General features: G+C 50.2%; 1 protein-coding gene across 2 annotated transcripts in view; it reads right to left on the bottom strand.

Moving 5' to 3' along the window:
* Positions 1 to 5: 5 nt before the first annotated feature.
* MYH16 (myosin heavy chain 16) overlaps positions 6 to 14,609 on the bottom strand; it is a 30,660-nt gene continuing 16,056 nt past the window's right edge. For both annotated transcript variants that reach the window (XM_077316602.1, XM_077316603.1), the window contains 22 exons: positions 13,062 to 13,289; positions 12,843 to 12,947; positions 12,271 to 12,357; positions 11,942 to 12,087; positions 11,105 to 11,195; positions 10,801 to 10,857; positions 9,895 to 9,981; positions 8,833 to 9,078; positions 8,136 to 8,253; positions 7,366 to 7,493; positions 6,856 to 7,052; positions 6,411 to 6,543; positions 5,978 to 6,194; positions 5,658 to 5,794; positions 5,118 to 5,221; positions 4,328 to 4,520; positions 3,796 to 3,999; positions 3,410 to 3,535; positions 2,277 to 2,447; positions 1,396 to 1,596; positions 1,034 to 1,261; positions 6 to 448 (listed from right to left, as the gene is read on the bottom strand). In XM_077316602.1, the coding sequence (XP_077172717.1) occupies positions 1,058 to 1,261; positions 1,396 to 1,596; positions 2,277 to 2,447; positions 3,410 to 3,535; positions 3,796 to 3,999; positions 4,328 to 4,520; positions 5,118 to 5,221; positions 5,658 to 5,794; positions 5,978 to 6,194; positions 6,411 to 6,543; positions 6,856 to 7,052; positions 7,366 to 7,493; positions 8,136 to 8,253; positions 8,833 to 9,078; positions 9,895 to 9,981; positions 10,801 to 10,857; positions 11,105 to 11,195; positions 11,942 to 12,087; positions 12,271 to 12,357; positions 12,843 to 12,947; positions 13,062 to 13,289 (3,180 nt within the window). In that variant the 3' untranslated portion in view covers positions 6 to 448; positions 1,034 to 1,057. The remainder of the gene's footprint in view (positions 449 to 1,033; positions 1,262 to 1,395; positions 1,597 to 2,276; positions 2,448 to 3,409; positions 3,536 to 3,795; positions 4,000 to 4,327; positions 4,521 to 5,117; positions 5,222 to 5,657; positions 5,795 to 5,977; positions 6,195 to 6,410; positions 6,544 to 6,855; positions 7,053 to 7,365; positions 7,494 to 8,135; positions 8,254 to 8,832; positions 9,079 to 9,894; positions 9,982 to 10,800; positions 10,858 to 11,104; positions 11,196 to 11,941; positions 12,088 to 12,270; positions 12,358 to 12,842; positions 12,948 to 13,061; positions 13,290 to 14,609) is intronic.

Here is a 14,609-nt window from a genome sequence, read left to right as displayed (position 1 = left end):
CCGAGTTTCTTTTTCGGTGTGATAAAAGCTTTATTAAGACTATGCGGTTGGATGGTTTGCCGGAGAGAGGGGTTTCGCAGGAGGCAGCTCAAGCCGACCCTTCCGCAGCATTTTCCGTCCTTGACATGAAAATGCAAATGCGCCCCGTTTCAAGAAATACGGGCTCCATTCCAGTGAAGAAAACGTGTCTGTATAACCCTTAGCAAAAAATAAAATACACTCTGGGGAACGGGGGGAGGGCTTGAGCTCTTGCATGTTGCAGATACCCAGCCCCCCACCTCACCCCACTTTCTCCTCCCCACCCCAGAGCCCGAAGCTCTCCACGTCCGTCTTCCACCCGTCTCCTTCCATGCAGGTGTCTTTCCGATAGGCTTTGGCTGCTCCGGTTATGGCTATGGTAGCTATCTTGCAAAGAGGTTGCTTGCCGGGGGAGACTTTGTCTTTCACCCTGTACATGGAGAGCAAAGGGTTAAACTGGGGGGGGGTAGGAGGGAGAGAAAATGAGAAACCAGAGAGCAAACAGAGCCCGCATGGTGGACCTCAACCGTAGGCCTGGCAGAACAGGCCAGGCCAAAGCTGAAAAAAGCCCTGACTAAGGCCATTTTTACTTCCTTGGGGCTGGGGACCCTGAGCAAATTTTGGTCCTACGATCTTAGTGCTCTCCGGGGAATGTAATAAAAGAGGCAGTCCTCTGGCTAAGATTCAGGGTGGTCCCATGCCACCGAAAGTAGCACAGTTCCCATTGTATGTATCTGCAACTGTGATATTCGTTGCAGGAGAAGCTGTCAACAACTCTGTTCTCACACACAATTATGGCCCCTTTTTCTAGGCACTCATTTTGTTGATGCACAGTTCGCTTTTGTACAGAACAGAAACACTGTGGGTGGGTAAATAACGCCGTCCTACATGACAGGGTTGTTGTAAGGACTGCTTGGGTAACGAATGCAAAGTGCTCTTTGTAGAAAAGAGCGCTGCCTTATTTAGCCCCGGTTCCCAGCCTCCTAGAAGGCAAGAGGAGAAACCTCACACGTACCGGCCGCAGGGTCCAAGGCAGGCTCTATTCTTCCGCTGATGACTTGGAAGCGGAAGACTTGGAGACCTGGATGATTTCCACTGAGGTGAAAGCTTTGCCGGCCGACACCCGGTGCCTGGTGCGCATTTTGTTCAGCGCCGACTCGGCCATGCCGGCCCTCTCCTCGGCATCGTCCAGCTCGTGCACCGTCTTGCGGTACCTCGCCATGCTCTGGTTGGCCTGCTCCTCCTGCAGGGAGTTAAAACGAGAAGAGCATCGCTTAAGACAAAAAGGTTCGGAGCTGGGCAACAGGTAGGAGGGCTACTGTGGTGCCCATGGGCACCGTGTTGGGGACCCCTGTTCTAAAGCGAAGAGAGACTTACGGCCTCCTCAATTTGTCTCTTGTACGTCTTCAGTTTGTTCTGCAGCTTCTCCACCAGCTCTTGCATGCGGTGGTTGGTCTTGTGATCCTCCTCCGTCTGGAAGACCAGTTCCTTCAGGCGCCGCTCATTTTTGTGCAGGACTTTCACCGTCTCCACGTGCCGCTTCTGCTCAGAGTCCAGCTCGGTCTCCAGCTCCTTAATCTGAAAACAGAAGGGGAGGCGGAGAGGGTGCTTTAGGATGCTTTGGGCTGATCCTGGAATAGGCTGCCTAAGGAGGTGGTGAGCTCCCCCTCACTGGCAGTCTTCAAGCAAAGGTCGGAGACACTTTTCTTGGATGCTTTAGGATGCTTAGGGCTGATCCTGCATTGAGCAGGGGGTTGGACTACATGGCCTGTATGGCCCCTTCCAACTCTATGATTCTAGGATTCTATGAACCTGCATTGAGCAGGGGGTTGGACTAGATGGCCTGTATGGCCCCTTCCAACTCTAGGATTCTATGATTCTATGATCCTGCGTTGAGCAGGGGGTTGGACTAGATGGCCTGTATGGCCCCTTCCAACTCCATGATTCTATGATTCTATGAGGGTCAGATGCTGAGAAGTGAGGCTGGTAGGAGGTCACTTCTTCAGAATCCTGGAATACCCAAGGTCAATATTGATGGTCAACATGTCAAGAAGGGAGGGAGGGTTTAATAGGAATATTTCCTGAAGAAGAAGGCTTCACCCTGTCTTTAACTGAGCTACGGAGACAGCCGAGAGGGAGGACAGTCTGCTGGACAAGCAATTTAATTCATAAGAATATGTCCCCTTTTCCTGAACCCTGCCTGACCTCATCAGACCTCAGAAGCTCAGGAAAAAGAACGGAGGGGAAAAGCTTCTCACTTTGGTTTCCAACTTCATGATGGTGCGTTTCCCTCCTTTCAGGGCCTGTTGCTCAGCTTCCTCGATCTTGACTTGCAGATCCTTTATGGTGACCTCATAGTTCTTCTTGATCTTCTCCAGGTGCATGGAGTGATCCTGCTCCTGGCGCAGCTCCTCCGCCATGCGTGTCGCCTGAAATTGGGGGTAAAGGAGGGGGGAGTCAAAAACCAGACCTTTATTGACAAACAAAAAAGAGCACACAGGAAAAACACACCATAGAGCATTAATTGTTCTACACTTGTAGGGCCTCATAGCCAGCTGTGGGAGCTTGGCAGCCAACTCGATTACTAGAGGGTTTTTGTTTGCCAGTAATGAAGTGATCTTAGCCTCATCCTCAAATCCATGTCATTTAGAAGGAAGTGGGTCAATGAGATGCCCACGAAGAGTGATGTAGAGTGGACAACAGATAAACACACGTAAGAAGATTTCAACACAGTTTGGATTACAGAGACGCATCCTTTCAAAATAGGGCATTTTTTGAGAATCGCCCGAGGAGAACAGCAGAGGGGAGAGCATTAATGCTCACAAACATAAATGCTTGCCACAATTGGGGGGCTGTGAAATAGTAAAAGGTAAGTGGGGGGGAATCAAGACAGGATTATTCACGAGGGACGCCAAAAAACTTGGTTTCAGAGCATCAAGTCTCATAGTCTTGATGACCAACACGGCCAGTTTTTGTGAGAGATCAGGAAAGAGGCAAAGAGAGGACAAAGAATTCATCTCCCTGAACATTTTAGTCTACATTTTTAAGAGCAAGTGTCTAGCCCTCAGTTGCCTATTAGTATACTTGAAAACGTTCTAAGACGGCTTGCTAAAAAAGAGCCAAGGAGGACAGTAAAGTGTGATTCGTGATGATCTGGGTCTTTCGTGACTCCTGTAGTTCCTTTGCTAAATTACGCCCCAAAATATTATTCTGGAAACATGCTCGTGTGAGGGAAAACAAGAGAGAGAGACCATCATTCATGGAGGCCGTGGAATTCAGGGGTGGCGTCGCAGTCTCTGGATTACCTCAGCCCCATTTTGTTTGGTTTTGCACAGAGCATTCCCAACCCTCACAGAATTCATGGCCGTGGGAGCCCTGGGGCAGAACTCACGTCAGACACGGCTTTCTTGGCCCTCTCGTCTGCAGCTCGGAATTCGCTGATGGTCTCCTCATGCTCGTTGGTGAGGCGCTGGAGGTCGGACTCCAGCTTGCGCTTGATCACCAGCAGGGTTTGGTTCTGCGAAGGGGAGAGAGAGGTCAGCGAGGACAATGGCGGGCCGAACGCTTACACGATGGGACTGAGCTTCAGAGGAAACACAGAGCGGCGGGAGGCTGCTGGGTGGAGCCGAGAGAGCTCTGTGAGAACAGCCCTAACAGGACTGCGACTAGCCCAAGGCCACCCAGCCGGCTGCATGCGGAGGAGCTGGGAATCAAGCCCGCCTCGCCCATATTAGAGGCTGCCGCTCTTAACCCCGACGCCTCCCGGAGTTATCACACCTGGACGCTGAGTTCGTTGTGCCTCTCGGTGACTTCCACCAATTCCTGCTCGATGAGCTTCCGCGAGCGCTCGCTGCCCTCCAAGCCGGTGCGGACCTCCTCCAGCTCGGTCTGGAGGAGGCTGAGGCGGCGCTCCTGGAGGTTGTACTGCTCGCGAAGCTCCTCGTGCTGACGGGCGTCCTCGTCCATCTGTGTTTGAAGGTCCTGTCGGGACAGAAGGGAAGAGCAGCATGCAGCCAGGTCTGGATTTGCACAGGGCCGCGGAACAACGGCTTGCCGAGGGACTGAATGGTGCGTGTTTCCATGGCTGTTTTGCTTCCCCAAGTGAATGCCATGAGCTTACCAGCCTCTGAAGACAGCCTGGCCACTCAGCCAGCCTTGGCCTGACCTGGCCGTCCTCTTAGATCCCCCCTGCTTTGACGAGGACAATGAGCTTGTCCCTCTGCCTGGACAACATGTGTTTCTCTCAGGCCCTGATTTCATTTTTGGCCGGCCTCCCGCCCTTCCCCTGTGAATCGGCTCCCCTCCCCACCTTGATCTGCTGCTGCAGCTTCTTCAGAGTCTTGACCAGCTCGCTGTTGTTCTTGTTGGCGTGGTCCAGCTGGATCTCCATTTCGTTCAGGTCCGTCTCCATCTTCTTCTTCAGGCGGAGCGCCTCGGCCCGCCCTTTGGCCTCCATCTCCAGGCTGGACTGCAGGGACTCGATGGCACGCTGGTGGTTTTTCCTGCAAACACAGTCAAGTGATGAGGGTTGAGTCAAAAGATGTGGAACTGCAGCATCGGATGGGTCTCGCCTATGACAATCTACCTAGTTTGGCAGCACATACATGGCTGGGGGGTCCTGGTTATCACTGCACAGTGGCCAAGGGAGGGTGCATATGCTGTTGAAAAGCAGCAGTCAAGAGAGGGCTTCTTCAATCCACCTTTCTGTCTGCCTTCCATCTGCAACCCTGTTGTCCCCACCTGTGTTTCCCTTAAATTATCTGAGGCCAGAATTTTATACATTCGCACACAAAGGTAGTTTCAGAAGGTATCTGTGTTGGCCCACAGAAGAACAGCTTGAATCAAGTCCAGGAACACCTTGCAGAGGTGTCAAACTCCTTTTGTTAGGAGGCTCAAATTGGATACAAATGTCAATTAATTTATGCCCCATAAGATGGAATGCCAGGTCCCGGAGAGATAAACTTTATAAACGACACAGGCAAACCCAATAAACAATGTTCTTTTTTTACTCAAAATGCAAACATGCTTAAAACATCAGCATTCTCATGTATTTCCTTGCAGTTATCTCCCTGGAGCGTCCCCCGTTCTGCCCCCCATACCTGGTCGCTTCAAATTCTTCTTCCTTCTCGTGTATCCTCCTGTCAATGTCGGCTTTGACCTGAGCCAGCTCCAGCTGAATGCGGATGAGTTTGCTCTCCTCCACCTGCCGGCAGACATACAAGGAGAGGCTTGGAAAAGCAGCCTTTTGGGAGAGGTGCTTAGATCATGTTGCTTGGGTGATGCTTTCATCGGGCAAGGGTGAGAGCCTCGTGCAACGGAGGGCTCAGATCCTCCATCAAGTTCAAGAACAGAGAACTCTCAATTTCCTCAACATAGAAGACTAGCAGCTCAGGGAGATGGCACTTCTTCCTGACATGCTAGATTTCTAAGTTTAAGGAACTTTTTGCATGGAAGAGCACTCCACTGGGTGAGACTAGTCTCTGTCCTCCTAAATGGACATTGTATTGGCCCTCCTGTAATCCTTAGGGGATCCCACTTTGTCGAGGGTACAAGTCAGCCGCTGTCACGTGGGCGGTCCTGTCCTCGGCGGATTCCCAAATGCGAAACGAACCAGGGCTAATGAAACAGAAAACGGTCACCTCCAGGGAAGACTCCGCCTCCTCCAAAGCCATCTGCAGCTCGTCCTTCTCGACCTCCAGTTTCTTTTTGATCTTCTGCAGCTCGTGCACGCTTCTCCCTCCTTCGCCCAGCTGGTCAATCAGGTCTTTGATCTCCTCTGGAGAAAAGAGACACAAACAAAGACACTGAATCTGACGGCCAGTTCTGGGCACTGTTGCTACAGCACTCCCGCCTACACCTCTGGAGGGACGTGGCAGGAGAAGTGGGCAATCCGAGTCAACCCTGGCTTTTGACCAGCGCTGAATATCCACAGCCCCGCCCCCTTCCCCAGTATACTTGCCCTGGAGGGTCTTGTTCTCTTTCTTGACCGACTCCAGGTGCTCCAGGGCTTCCTCGTAGGCCGTCTTGAGCTTGAAGTTCTCCGTCATGTACATGCGGCACTCCTTCTGGGAGTTGTCCAGCTCCACTTGGACCTCTTCGCACTTCTGCTGCCACTCTGCCAGCATCTTGTCGAAGGCACGCTGCTTCTTGTCCAGGACTGCACAGGCGGAATTGGCCTGGGAGGAAAGGGGAACCAAGCCACCGTGTGTTACGTACAATCCCATCTGTCCCTGCAGGTCCCTTCGGCCGGCTCTTCATTGGCCGAGTTTCCCGCTAGATCTATATCCCCAAGTTCTGGGTGGGTGGGAGGAGTCTGAGCTGCCAGCCTGATTAGCCAATTTAAGATTCCACTACTGGTTGAGCCGATGCCAGGCTTGATTCCGCTCTCTCACCTTCTCAAGATCTAATGTGAGGTCCTCCACTTCCATCTGAAGCCTCTGCTTGGTCTTCTCCATGCTAGCCGCCCGGGCTTGCGCAGCCTCTGCTGTCTCCTCTGCCTCCTGGAGACGTGAGGCCAACCTCCTCCTGGCAGAAGAAGGCAGGGCAACACTGTCAGCCTCGAAGCCGAGGGCGGTTATGGGGCTGGGCAGCAGACATTACCATGGAGGTGAGAATTGGCACAAGGGATCACCAATCAGGGCTGGGAGATTTCTTAGAACTAGAGTTGGTGTGCAGACAATAGGAATTAGTTCCCCTGGAGAAAATGGCTGCCAGGGAGGGCGGAGTCTATGGCATCACATAGGCAGTAGCGCCCGTGGGACAGACATGCAGTAAAAAGACTCTTTCCCCGCACAACGTGGACTCTTAGCAGAAACCCCCCTCTCAGCTCCTGCTTACTTGGTCTCTTCCAGCTCCTCTGTCCTCTGGATGGCATCGGTTTCGTATTTGGTCCTCCACGTGGTGACTTCGGTGTTGAGCTTGGAGACCAGGCGCTGCAGCTCAGCCTTGCCCCCCTGCTCTTCTTCCAGCTGCTCTTTTATCAGGTCCAAATCGTGCTTGGTGTTAGCCAGGCTCACCACGGCTGCGCTGCGGGCCTAAAAAAGCCAATGGGTTCCTGTTCATTTCAGAATCTCATTAACCCCCTGACTAGGGAGCATCAGAGGAGATATGTAGTTAGCACGTTTAGATTAGGAGCTTCCTGGTATTTTCAAATACTCCTCCCATGTCCTCCTTCCAAGCCTTTTGAGTATACTTCCTGATTGCTTTCCCTCCATTAGTCAGTTAGACAGTTAGGACTATCCCCTTCCATTTGTGCAAAATTTCTCTTCTCAATAAAGCTATTTTATCCTTTTAAGCAGCTGCTGCACCGCCCTCTCACATATTTGAACGCTGCCAACAATGCCCTACCTTTGACTCTTCGTCCAGCTGCCTTTTGAAGTCATCCACCTGAGAGGCGAGGGACGTCTTGACCCGGAGTACCTGGTTCAGTCTAGTCTGCGATTCTTCATGCTCCCGGCTCAGCTCGCTGTTCTCAGCTGTGGGACGCGAGAGGGAGAGAAGCGCGGTTTAAGAAAGAAGAGCTACTGAAGGGATGTGGTTTCTTATTGACGGAAAGAGAACGGTCTGGGTCGTTACAGTCTGGAAGTGATTTGAGTCCCATGCTACCTTTAAGACCAACAAAGTTCAATTCGGGGTATTAGTTTTTCTGTGCAATTCACAGTTTTCTCTTAGGGGAATATCTACCAAGACTTTAAATATCCACCAAGACTTTAAACACATGCTAAATAATAACATTTATTTCTCTGCTTCTGTGATTTGTTTGGAAATGGATTCTGCCACTTCACACAGGAAAATCCTCTTGCAAAGTGCATTGAAAGAGGTCTGAAAGTACATTATTTGGGGCGCCCAGGGGCACCTTTAAAGCCCACAATGTTTAATTCTAGGGATGAGCTTTTGTCTGCATGCCCATTGCTTCAGAATCTTCAGCAAAAGCTTACACTCAGAATAAAACTTTACTGTTCTTCAAGGTGCCCTTGGACTAGTTCTGTTCTGTTGCTTCAGAACAACAGGATCCTAAGGCACACGTGCAGAGCTTCCAAGGCAGGTCAGGCCTTGTGAAAAGAATTCCAAAAGGGGAATACGGCTTCAGAACCCAGAGAGACGGAAGGGGATCCTACCCTGGAGCCGGGTGCGAATAGCGTTGATCTCGGCTTGGTTCTTCTCCATCTCAGCCAGCCGGGCGTTGGCTTCGGACAGGTTGTCCTCCAGTTTGCGGACGTGGCCCTCGGCATTGATCTGGGAAAAAACAAAGGCAGAAAAAGCAGAGGTTGTCACACCTGGGATTTCTGTCTCTTTTGCTGTATCAACCAAAGTAGAGAATGGGGATCAGGCCTCTAGGAAGAGGTATAAACTGGCAGAAGCTGATAACCTGACCAGCCCCAAGACTCGGTTTTTGTCCTGTTGACTTAGAATATGCAAAATCTGCAGTGTGCATGATTGAACAGAATATGAAGAGTGTCCTGCAGGGGGCGTCAGAGGAGACGTGAATTTAGCATAGTTAGATCAGGAATGTCCTGATATTTCTCAAATAATCTCTTCTTACGTCCTGAGACTCAGTTGGAGCCTTCCTGATCCTTTGCCGGCAATGCCAGGAGGGGCAGTTTTAGAAATCAAAGTATAAATAAATAAAAATATCCTCCCTTCCTACCTCCACAACAGACTGAAGAGCAGAGCTAGTTAGACCTCTCTCTCCTATTTCTATACAAAGTTGTTTCTCTCTTTCTTATAACAACAGTTCTTTTTCCTTCCCCCCAAGATTTGTTTTCCGTCCCATCGACTTAGAAGAACTCATTTTTTTCTTTCCCCTCCCCGCACCTTGGATTTCTGGATCGTCTCTATGCTGCCGCTGAGGTCGTCGATCTCCGCCTTCATGACCTGCTTGTCTTTCTCCAGCTTGGACTTCACCCTCTGCAGACTCTCGAGGTGCTCCGTCATTTCCGCCATGGAGTCCGTGTGCTTCTTCCGCAGGGTGGAGGCCGTGGCCTCGCTCTGCAAGGCGGCCTCTTCCAGCTCGCGGCGCAGCTTCAGCAGTTCGGCTTCCCGCTTCCGGTTCTGATCAATCTGGGAACAGAAAGGGAAGGACACAAATTACGACACTTGAACCCATGAAGTAGCCGTAGAGTGAGGGCTTTTTTGCCCTGGTGGTTTCCCATGCTTTCCCGGTGCACTTCCATCGGAACTTTTTCTCCGTTCCTCTTTCTTTTCACTTTAAGGACACACCTCAGTCAGCTTTAATTTTTCTGTCCTGCCCTGATAGTCCTTCCTCCAGGGCTCAGTTTGCTTCTCTGAGTTGCCACTTTTATCTACGAGTTATTTGAGAGTGCTTTCAGCACTCGCTCCAAAGCAAAAGTTCATTCAAAAGCATAAGGATTCCGTCAGGGAATCAAGTCCCACAAACGTTGAGTAGAAACAATGTTAGGAACAAATGAAACAAAGCCAATCCATTGACTTTACAGACTTTAAATGCAGATTTAAAACGAGAAGGCCTTGAATGCAGCCTTTTGATTGAAACCGCTGGACTAAGCAGTCCTCAATACATAAATATATCCATCCGTCAACTGATGAAGTACAAATATGAACACTGTCGAAATCTACACGCCCAAACACATTTCGGCCCTGGGGACTTTCTTCCGTGGTCAATGATTATAAGGATACACATATGCACCAAGAACTATGATTGGTCTAATAAGCTAAAGTACGGTTTCATTCATTCTTGCACATTTAACACTGTGCAGTCAAACGGTAACACAGGCTGTCAAATTATATCTAACTTTGGCAGTTCATTTCCACACGGTTTCCCGCTTCCGGTTCTGCATGCATCATCGAGCTATTTGATAAAAGCTGTTCAGTCTCTCCCTTCCTCTGATCAGGGCTCACCTGAGCGGTTGTCGCCCCACCAGCCTCTTCTAGACGGTCGCTGAGTTCTTCCAGTTCCCGGGACAGATCGCTGCGCTGTTTCTCGATCTGCGGGAAGCCAAGAAAGCCAAATCTGAGCGTTGCTTCGTCCCAACTTACATCCCCCCCCAGCGTCAGAAACACAGATGCTGAGAAAGACGTAGCAGAAGAGACGTTGTCCGATTCCCTGGGCTCTTAGCCCTCTGAAAACTACAGGGGGGGTTGTGAATGGCCCTGTACAACCCTCACGCTGGAAGCAATGGATGCAAGAATCCCCTTTTGGGGCACTGAATATTTGGTTTGGAGTAACGGGTTTCTAGACTAGCAATCCAACCCACTGGCTTGGGTCACTCACATGAGTTGCAGGGCCCCACCGACTGGGTCATGAGTTCCTCTAGAACTGCTATTTTTTGTTGCTTTTAGAAAGGACTAGCTACTAAGGCCCGTGCCTACACAGCAAGGGCACCTTGCCTCCTGTCTGTCACTGAGCGTGTGCCGAGAGAAGCAGAGGGATCGCCACACGAAGTCACTCAGTGGTGGGGAGGTTTCCTTTTCTGTACCGAGATTCTGGCTCCCCCTCTTCCTGTCACATGATTCTGATGTCACATCCTTGCAATTCAGGGGGAGCTGGTGGCCATTTTTCATTCACGTATTTTAAACATTTCTATGCCACTTTATCACCCCAAAATTGTCAAGATGGCCAAGAGTGAAAGGCGGTTCCCAAGTCGGGAAGGGCCAACATTCAGGGCCAAGGCCCTCCTCCCAACAGTAGCTGAATTCGTTCAACAATCATAATTTTACCAAGGACTGACCAACATGTGGCTTTACTGGTCTGCAAAACTGGGAGGAGGGGGGGGTCTTCTTGGCTCAACAGGAGGCCCCATTTACCTTTGCTCGTATCGACCTTTCAGCTTCAAGCTCCTCCTCCAGCTCTTCAATTCGGGCCTGCCAGACACACAAGAAGGAGAGATCTGAAGCAAGGCTTCACAATATTTAAGTCGGCAACAGCTGGCGGCTGCCTAGCAAGTCAGGGGAAAGACCCAGCTCCACCACGCCTAGAAGGTAATGAGGGAAAGCTAGATCTCTCGAGAAGCTCTTCTGTTACCATGACCAGTAGACGGTGGGGGAACGGTCAATTCAAGGAAGTGCTGTCAATGGGTACCATCCGCAAACCCTTTGTTTCCCTCCGTACCTGATGCTCTTTCAGTTTCCTCTGCAGTGTGGAGTTCAGGGACTGCTCGTCCTCCACTTTGGAGTTGACAGAGTTAATTTCCAGGTCTCTCCTGCAAGGAACGACGGCACAAGTTTATCTGGCGGATCTTGCCGCACAGACATCAAGCGGAAAAGACTCGCAACGTCGCCACCAGAGAATCTGAACAGAGAATCTCAACAAACCATACTGAATTGAAGAGGCCGTGCTTTCATAGTTAGGTTTTATGGTCCTATCACCCCAAATATATTTTTAAAATATATAAAAAATGAATTAACTCCCACCCAATTGGCAAAACCCTTCCGGGGCTGTCAGGAAACCCCAGGGTTTTTGCAAAACCCAGGTTGAGAAAGCCTGATTCCTAATGTATATCTTCAGAGATCATAATGACAGACAGAATTATACGCAGGGTACAGGATCGACAAAACCATCCAGAGAATCAGCCCTTAGCCCTGGCAATGTTCAGTCAGTTTTACTGCTGGCCAATCCACATCTACATAGAGAGAGCCTGAACTCCCCCTCGAAGCTAAAATGAGCAAACTGACCCCATAAGAAGAAGACAAGAGTCATCGGAAAAGACAATAATGCTAGGAAAAGTGGAAGGGGACAGGAAAAAAGGTCAAACAAATGGATCGACGCAGCCAAGGCAGTCACAGCACCCAGTTTGCAAGACCTGAGTGAGGTTGTTGACGGCTGGACGTTTTTGGTAATTTTGGTAATCACAGGTAATTTGACAACTTAATACACACTCAGGGCTTTCTCACTTGTGTTCCTGGCCCCATTTCCTTTGCTAGATGATGGGTTCCGATGTGCTCTTACTTTTTCACCACCTCTTCCAAGTCCAGCTTTGCTCTTTCCATCTCGTTGAGGTTCTCAATAGTCATTTTCAGGTCACCCTCTGCCTTGCGGCGGGCTTTCTCAACCTCGGCCCGGATCTTCTTCTCTTGCTCCCAGTTGTCCTCCAGCTGTTCAGGAGAACCAAGAAAAGGCATAGTAAAATGGGAAACTGAGGAGGGGAAGGAGACCCAGGCTGCTCTCTGCCCAGGGGCCCCTGAAACTAGTCCTAAAGGGGATAGGGGAACCCGGATCATTCAAAATCCTTGCCCCTGAGACCCCCAGCCAGCTGTGGCGGACAGATGGAGGCTGACCTCGTGAATCTGCGTGCTCAGTTTGCTGTTGGTTTTGGTAAGATGGTTCACTTTGTCTTCCTCAGCTTGAAGGTCGTCGAGAGTTTTCTGGAAAAGAGAGGCACACGTAAGAAGGAAAACTCGTCACTGCCCGGGGGGAAACCGAAGACGCGAATAAATCTCCCCTGTCTTTGACAAGGGGGAAATGAATGCTAGTGCACCCAAAGCTCAGTTTCCTCTGCGAAATCTTCCCTGGGGCTAAACCGGCTTATAAATGATAGAACTTTCTACTTTGAGGTTGGGGTTTAATAGAGGAAATGCTGAATAGGACTCTTTCGTCCAGACGGAACCCGTCAAGTGGATGCTCTGCCACTGATAAACGGCACACATGCCACACAAGCACACATGAAGCTGCCTGCTGAGTCAGACCATCAAGATCAGTCTCGTCTACTCTGACCGGCAGCCGCTGCGCAAGATTTCGGGCCGAGGCCTTTCACATCATCACCTGGTCCTTTTAACTGGAAGTTCTGGGGCCTGAGCAAATGCTTTTACCACCGCACGCAAACAAGGAGCAGCCGCAGTCCTGCTCCTACCTGGTGAAGCTCCTCCAGAGCCCGCTTCTCCTTCTGGAGTTTGGCGAGGCTGTCTTCCCGGGCCGAAAGGTCGGTAGTCAGGGCCCGCACTCTGTGATCCAGAGCCTGGAAAAGAGGCAGAGGGTTTGATGCAGTCAAAGCCACGCCTACTTGGGCAACTCAACCCCGGTCGTCTCCTTGGTCTTGAACACTGAAAGAAGCCGAGAAAGGAGAGCGTACCTGTTTCTCTTTCTCCGTCTTGGCCAGGGTGGTCTCCAGGCCCTCGAGGTCCCGCTTGAGATCGTTGAGCTCTCCCTCCAGTTTGCGCTTGTTGGCACTCAGAGTAGAGGCAGAGCTCTCTTCTTCCTCCAGGCGCTCCTTCATGTCCGAGATCTGGCTCTCCATGTCCATCTTGGCCTTCATCATCTGGGTCAGGCGCTCTTCCGCGTCCATAAGATTCTCTTGTTCCTGAGGAGGGAAGATGGCAGAGAGTCCGGGGTTAGTTCCCTTCCCCAGAAGCTGTGCCTCGGAGCGAGATCATGCCACGGAGGCTAGTGTTATCTTAACAACAGTCAAAATGTATTTATATTTATATACCGCCCTCCCCTGAGGCTCTAGGTGGTTCACATAAAACATAGAAACGATACATAGAACTTGGTTTTCATAATGATTTTCATACAACATAAATGATATGAACATTAAACTGTAACACAGGTGCAAAGTATAACAATACAAAAAGGTCCAGAGCAAAACACATGGGAGGGAGGGAGCAGGGGCCCTGTAGATGTTGCTGGTCGCTTGGTCTCAATCAAATGCCTGGTGGTAGAGCTCCCTTTTGCAGGCCCTGTAGAACTGTTTTAGCTCCATCAGGGCCCTGAACTCCTCCGGGAACTCGTTCCACCAGGTGGGGGCCAGGACTGAAAAGGCCCTGGCCCTGGTTGAGGCTTGGTGGGCTTCTTTAGGGCCAGGGATCCTTAGCTGGTTGGTGGAGGCAGAGCATAAAGCTCTCTGAGGGGCATAGGCAGGGAGGAAATGGTTTTCCATCTTTGTGGAGCCTTCTTGCTAGACACAGTGGGACTGTGGTCTGCTGGGAAACAGATTTCCACACTGATGTTCGTATTCCTGAAGTAAATATGTTGCCAGATGAAGAGCTGAAAGAAATACATTTCTAGAATTCTGTTGCGCATCCATATGGATCTTTGCTCCTGGGTAAGGAAGGCATGGAAGTGCCAATATAAGAGACCAAGTTGGATTCACTCCAAAGGAAGAAATAATGCTCCTGTTTTACTCCAGGAAAATGAATGGCCCCGGATTAATAACCTACAGATTGGATTAATTAATCTATAGGCAACGTTTGATGACGACACTACCTGTTGAATTGCAGACTGAAGACTGGCCTGTTCCTTTAAGACTAAGAAGTGTCTCTGAGTTTATTGCTCTTCTTTTGCTGTTTCAATTGTTACTGAGTGCCCCTTGGAGTGACTCTGTGAGACTGTAATATCGGTGCAGAACACACAAGTTTGATTTATATTCTTTAATAATCTGTGGAGGGTTTATCGCTTCTTCGAAGTAACAAAAAGGAAGATTCCTTATTAAAAGGACTAGTGTGTGTCTTAACTCGAGGTTTACAGGAGCGGGGATGCTTTTTTCCCCACCGCATCTTTTTGTTTGTTCCTATCTTCTGTAACGCTGTGATCCCTTTTATTAGCCATTGTTCACGGCGGCCTCAAAACCTCATTCATCTCTGATTCTCATTCGTAGGGATTTGTGTGTGGTGGACATTCAGGA

The sequence above is a fragment of the Paroedura picta genome, chromosome 17, assembly GCF_049243985.1.
Source record: "Paroedura picta isolate Pp20150507F chromosome 17, Ppicta_v3.0, whole genome shotgun sequence".
Lineage (NCBI taxonomy): Eukaryota > Metazoa > Chordata > Lepidosauria > Squamata > Gekkonidae > Paroedura > Paroedura picta.
The sequence above is the reverse complement of the archived record's forward strand: the minus strand, read 5'-3'. Positions and strand labels throughout refer to the sequence as shown.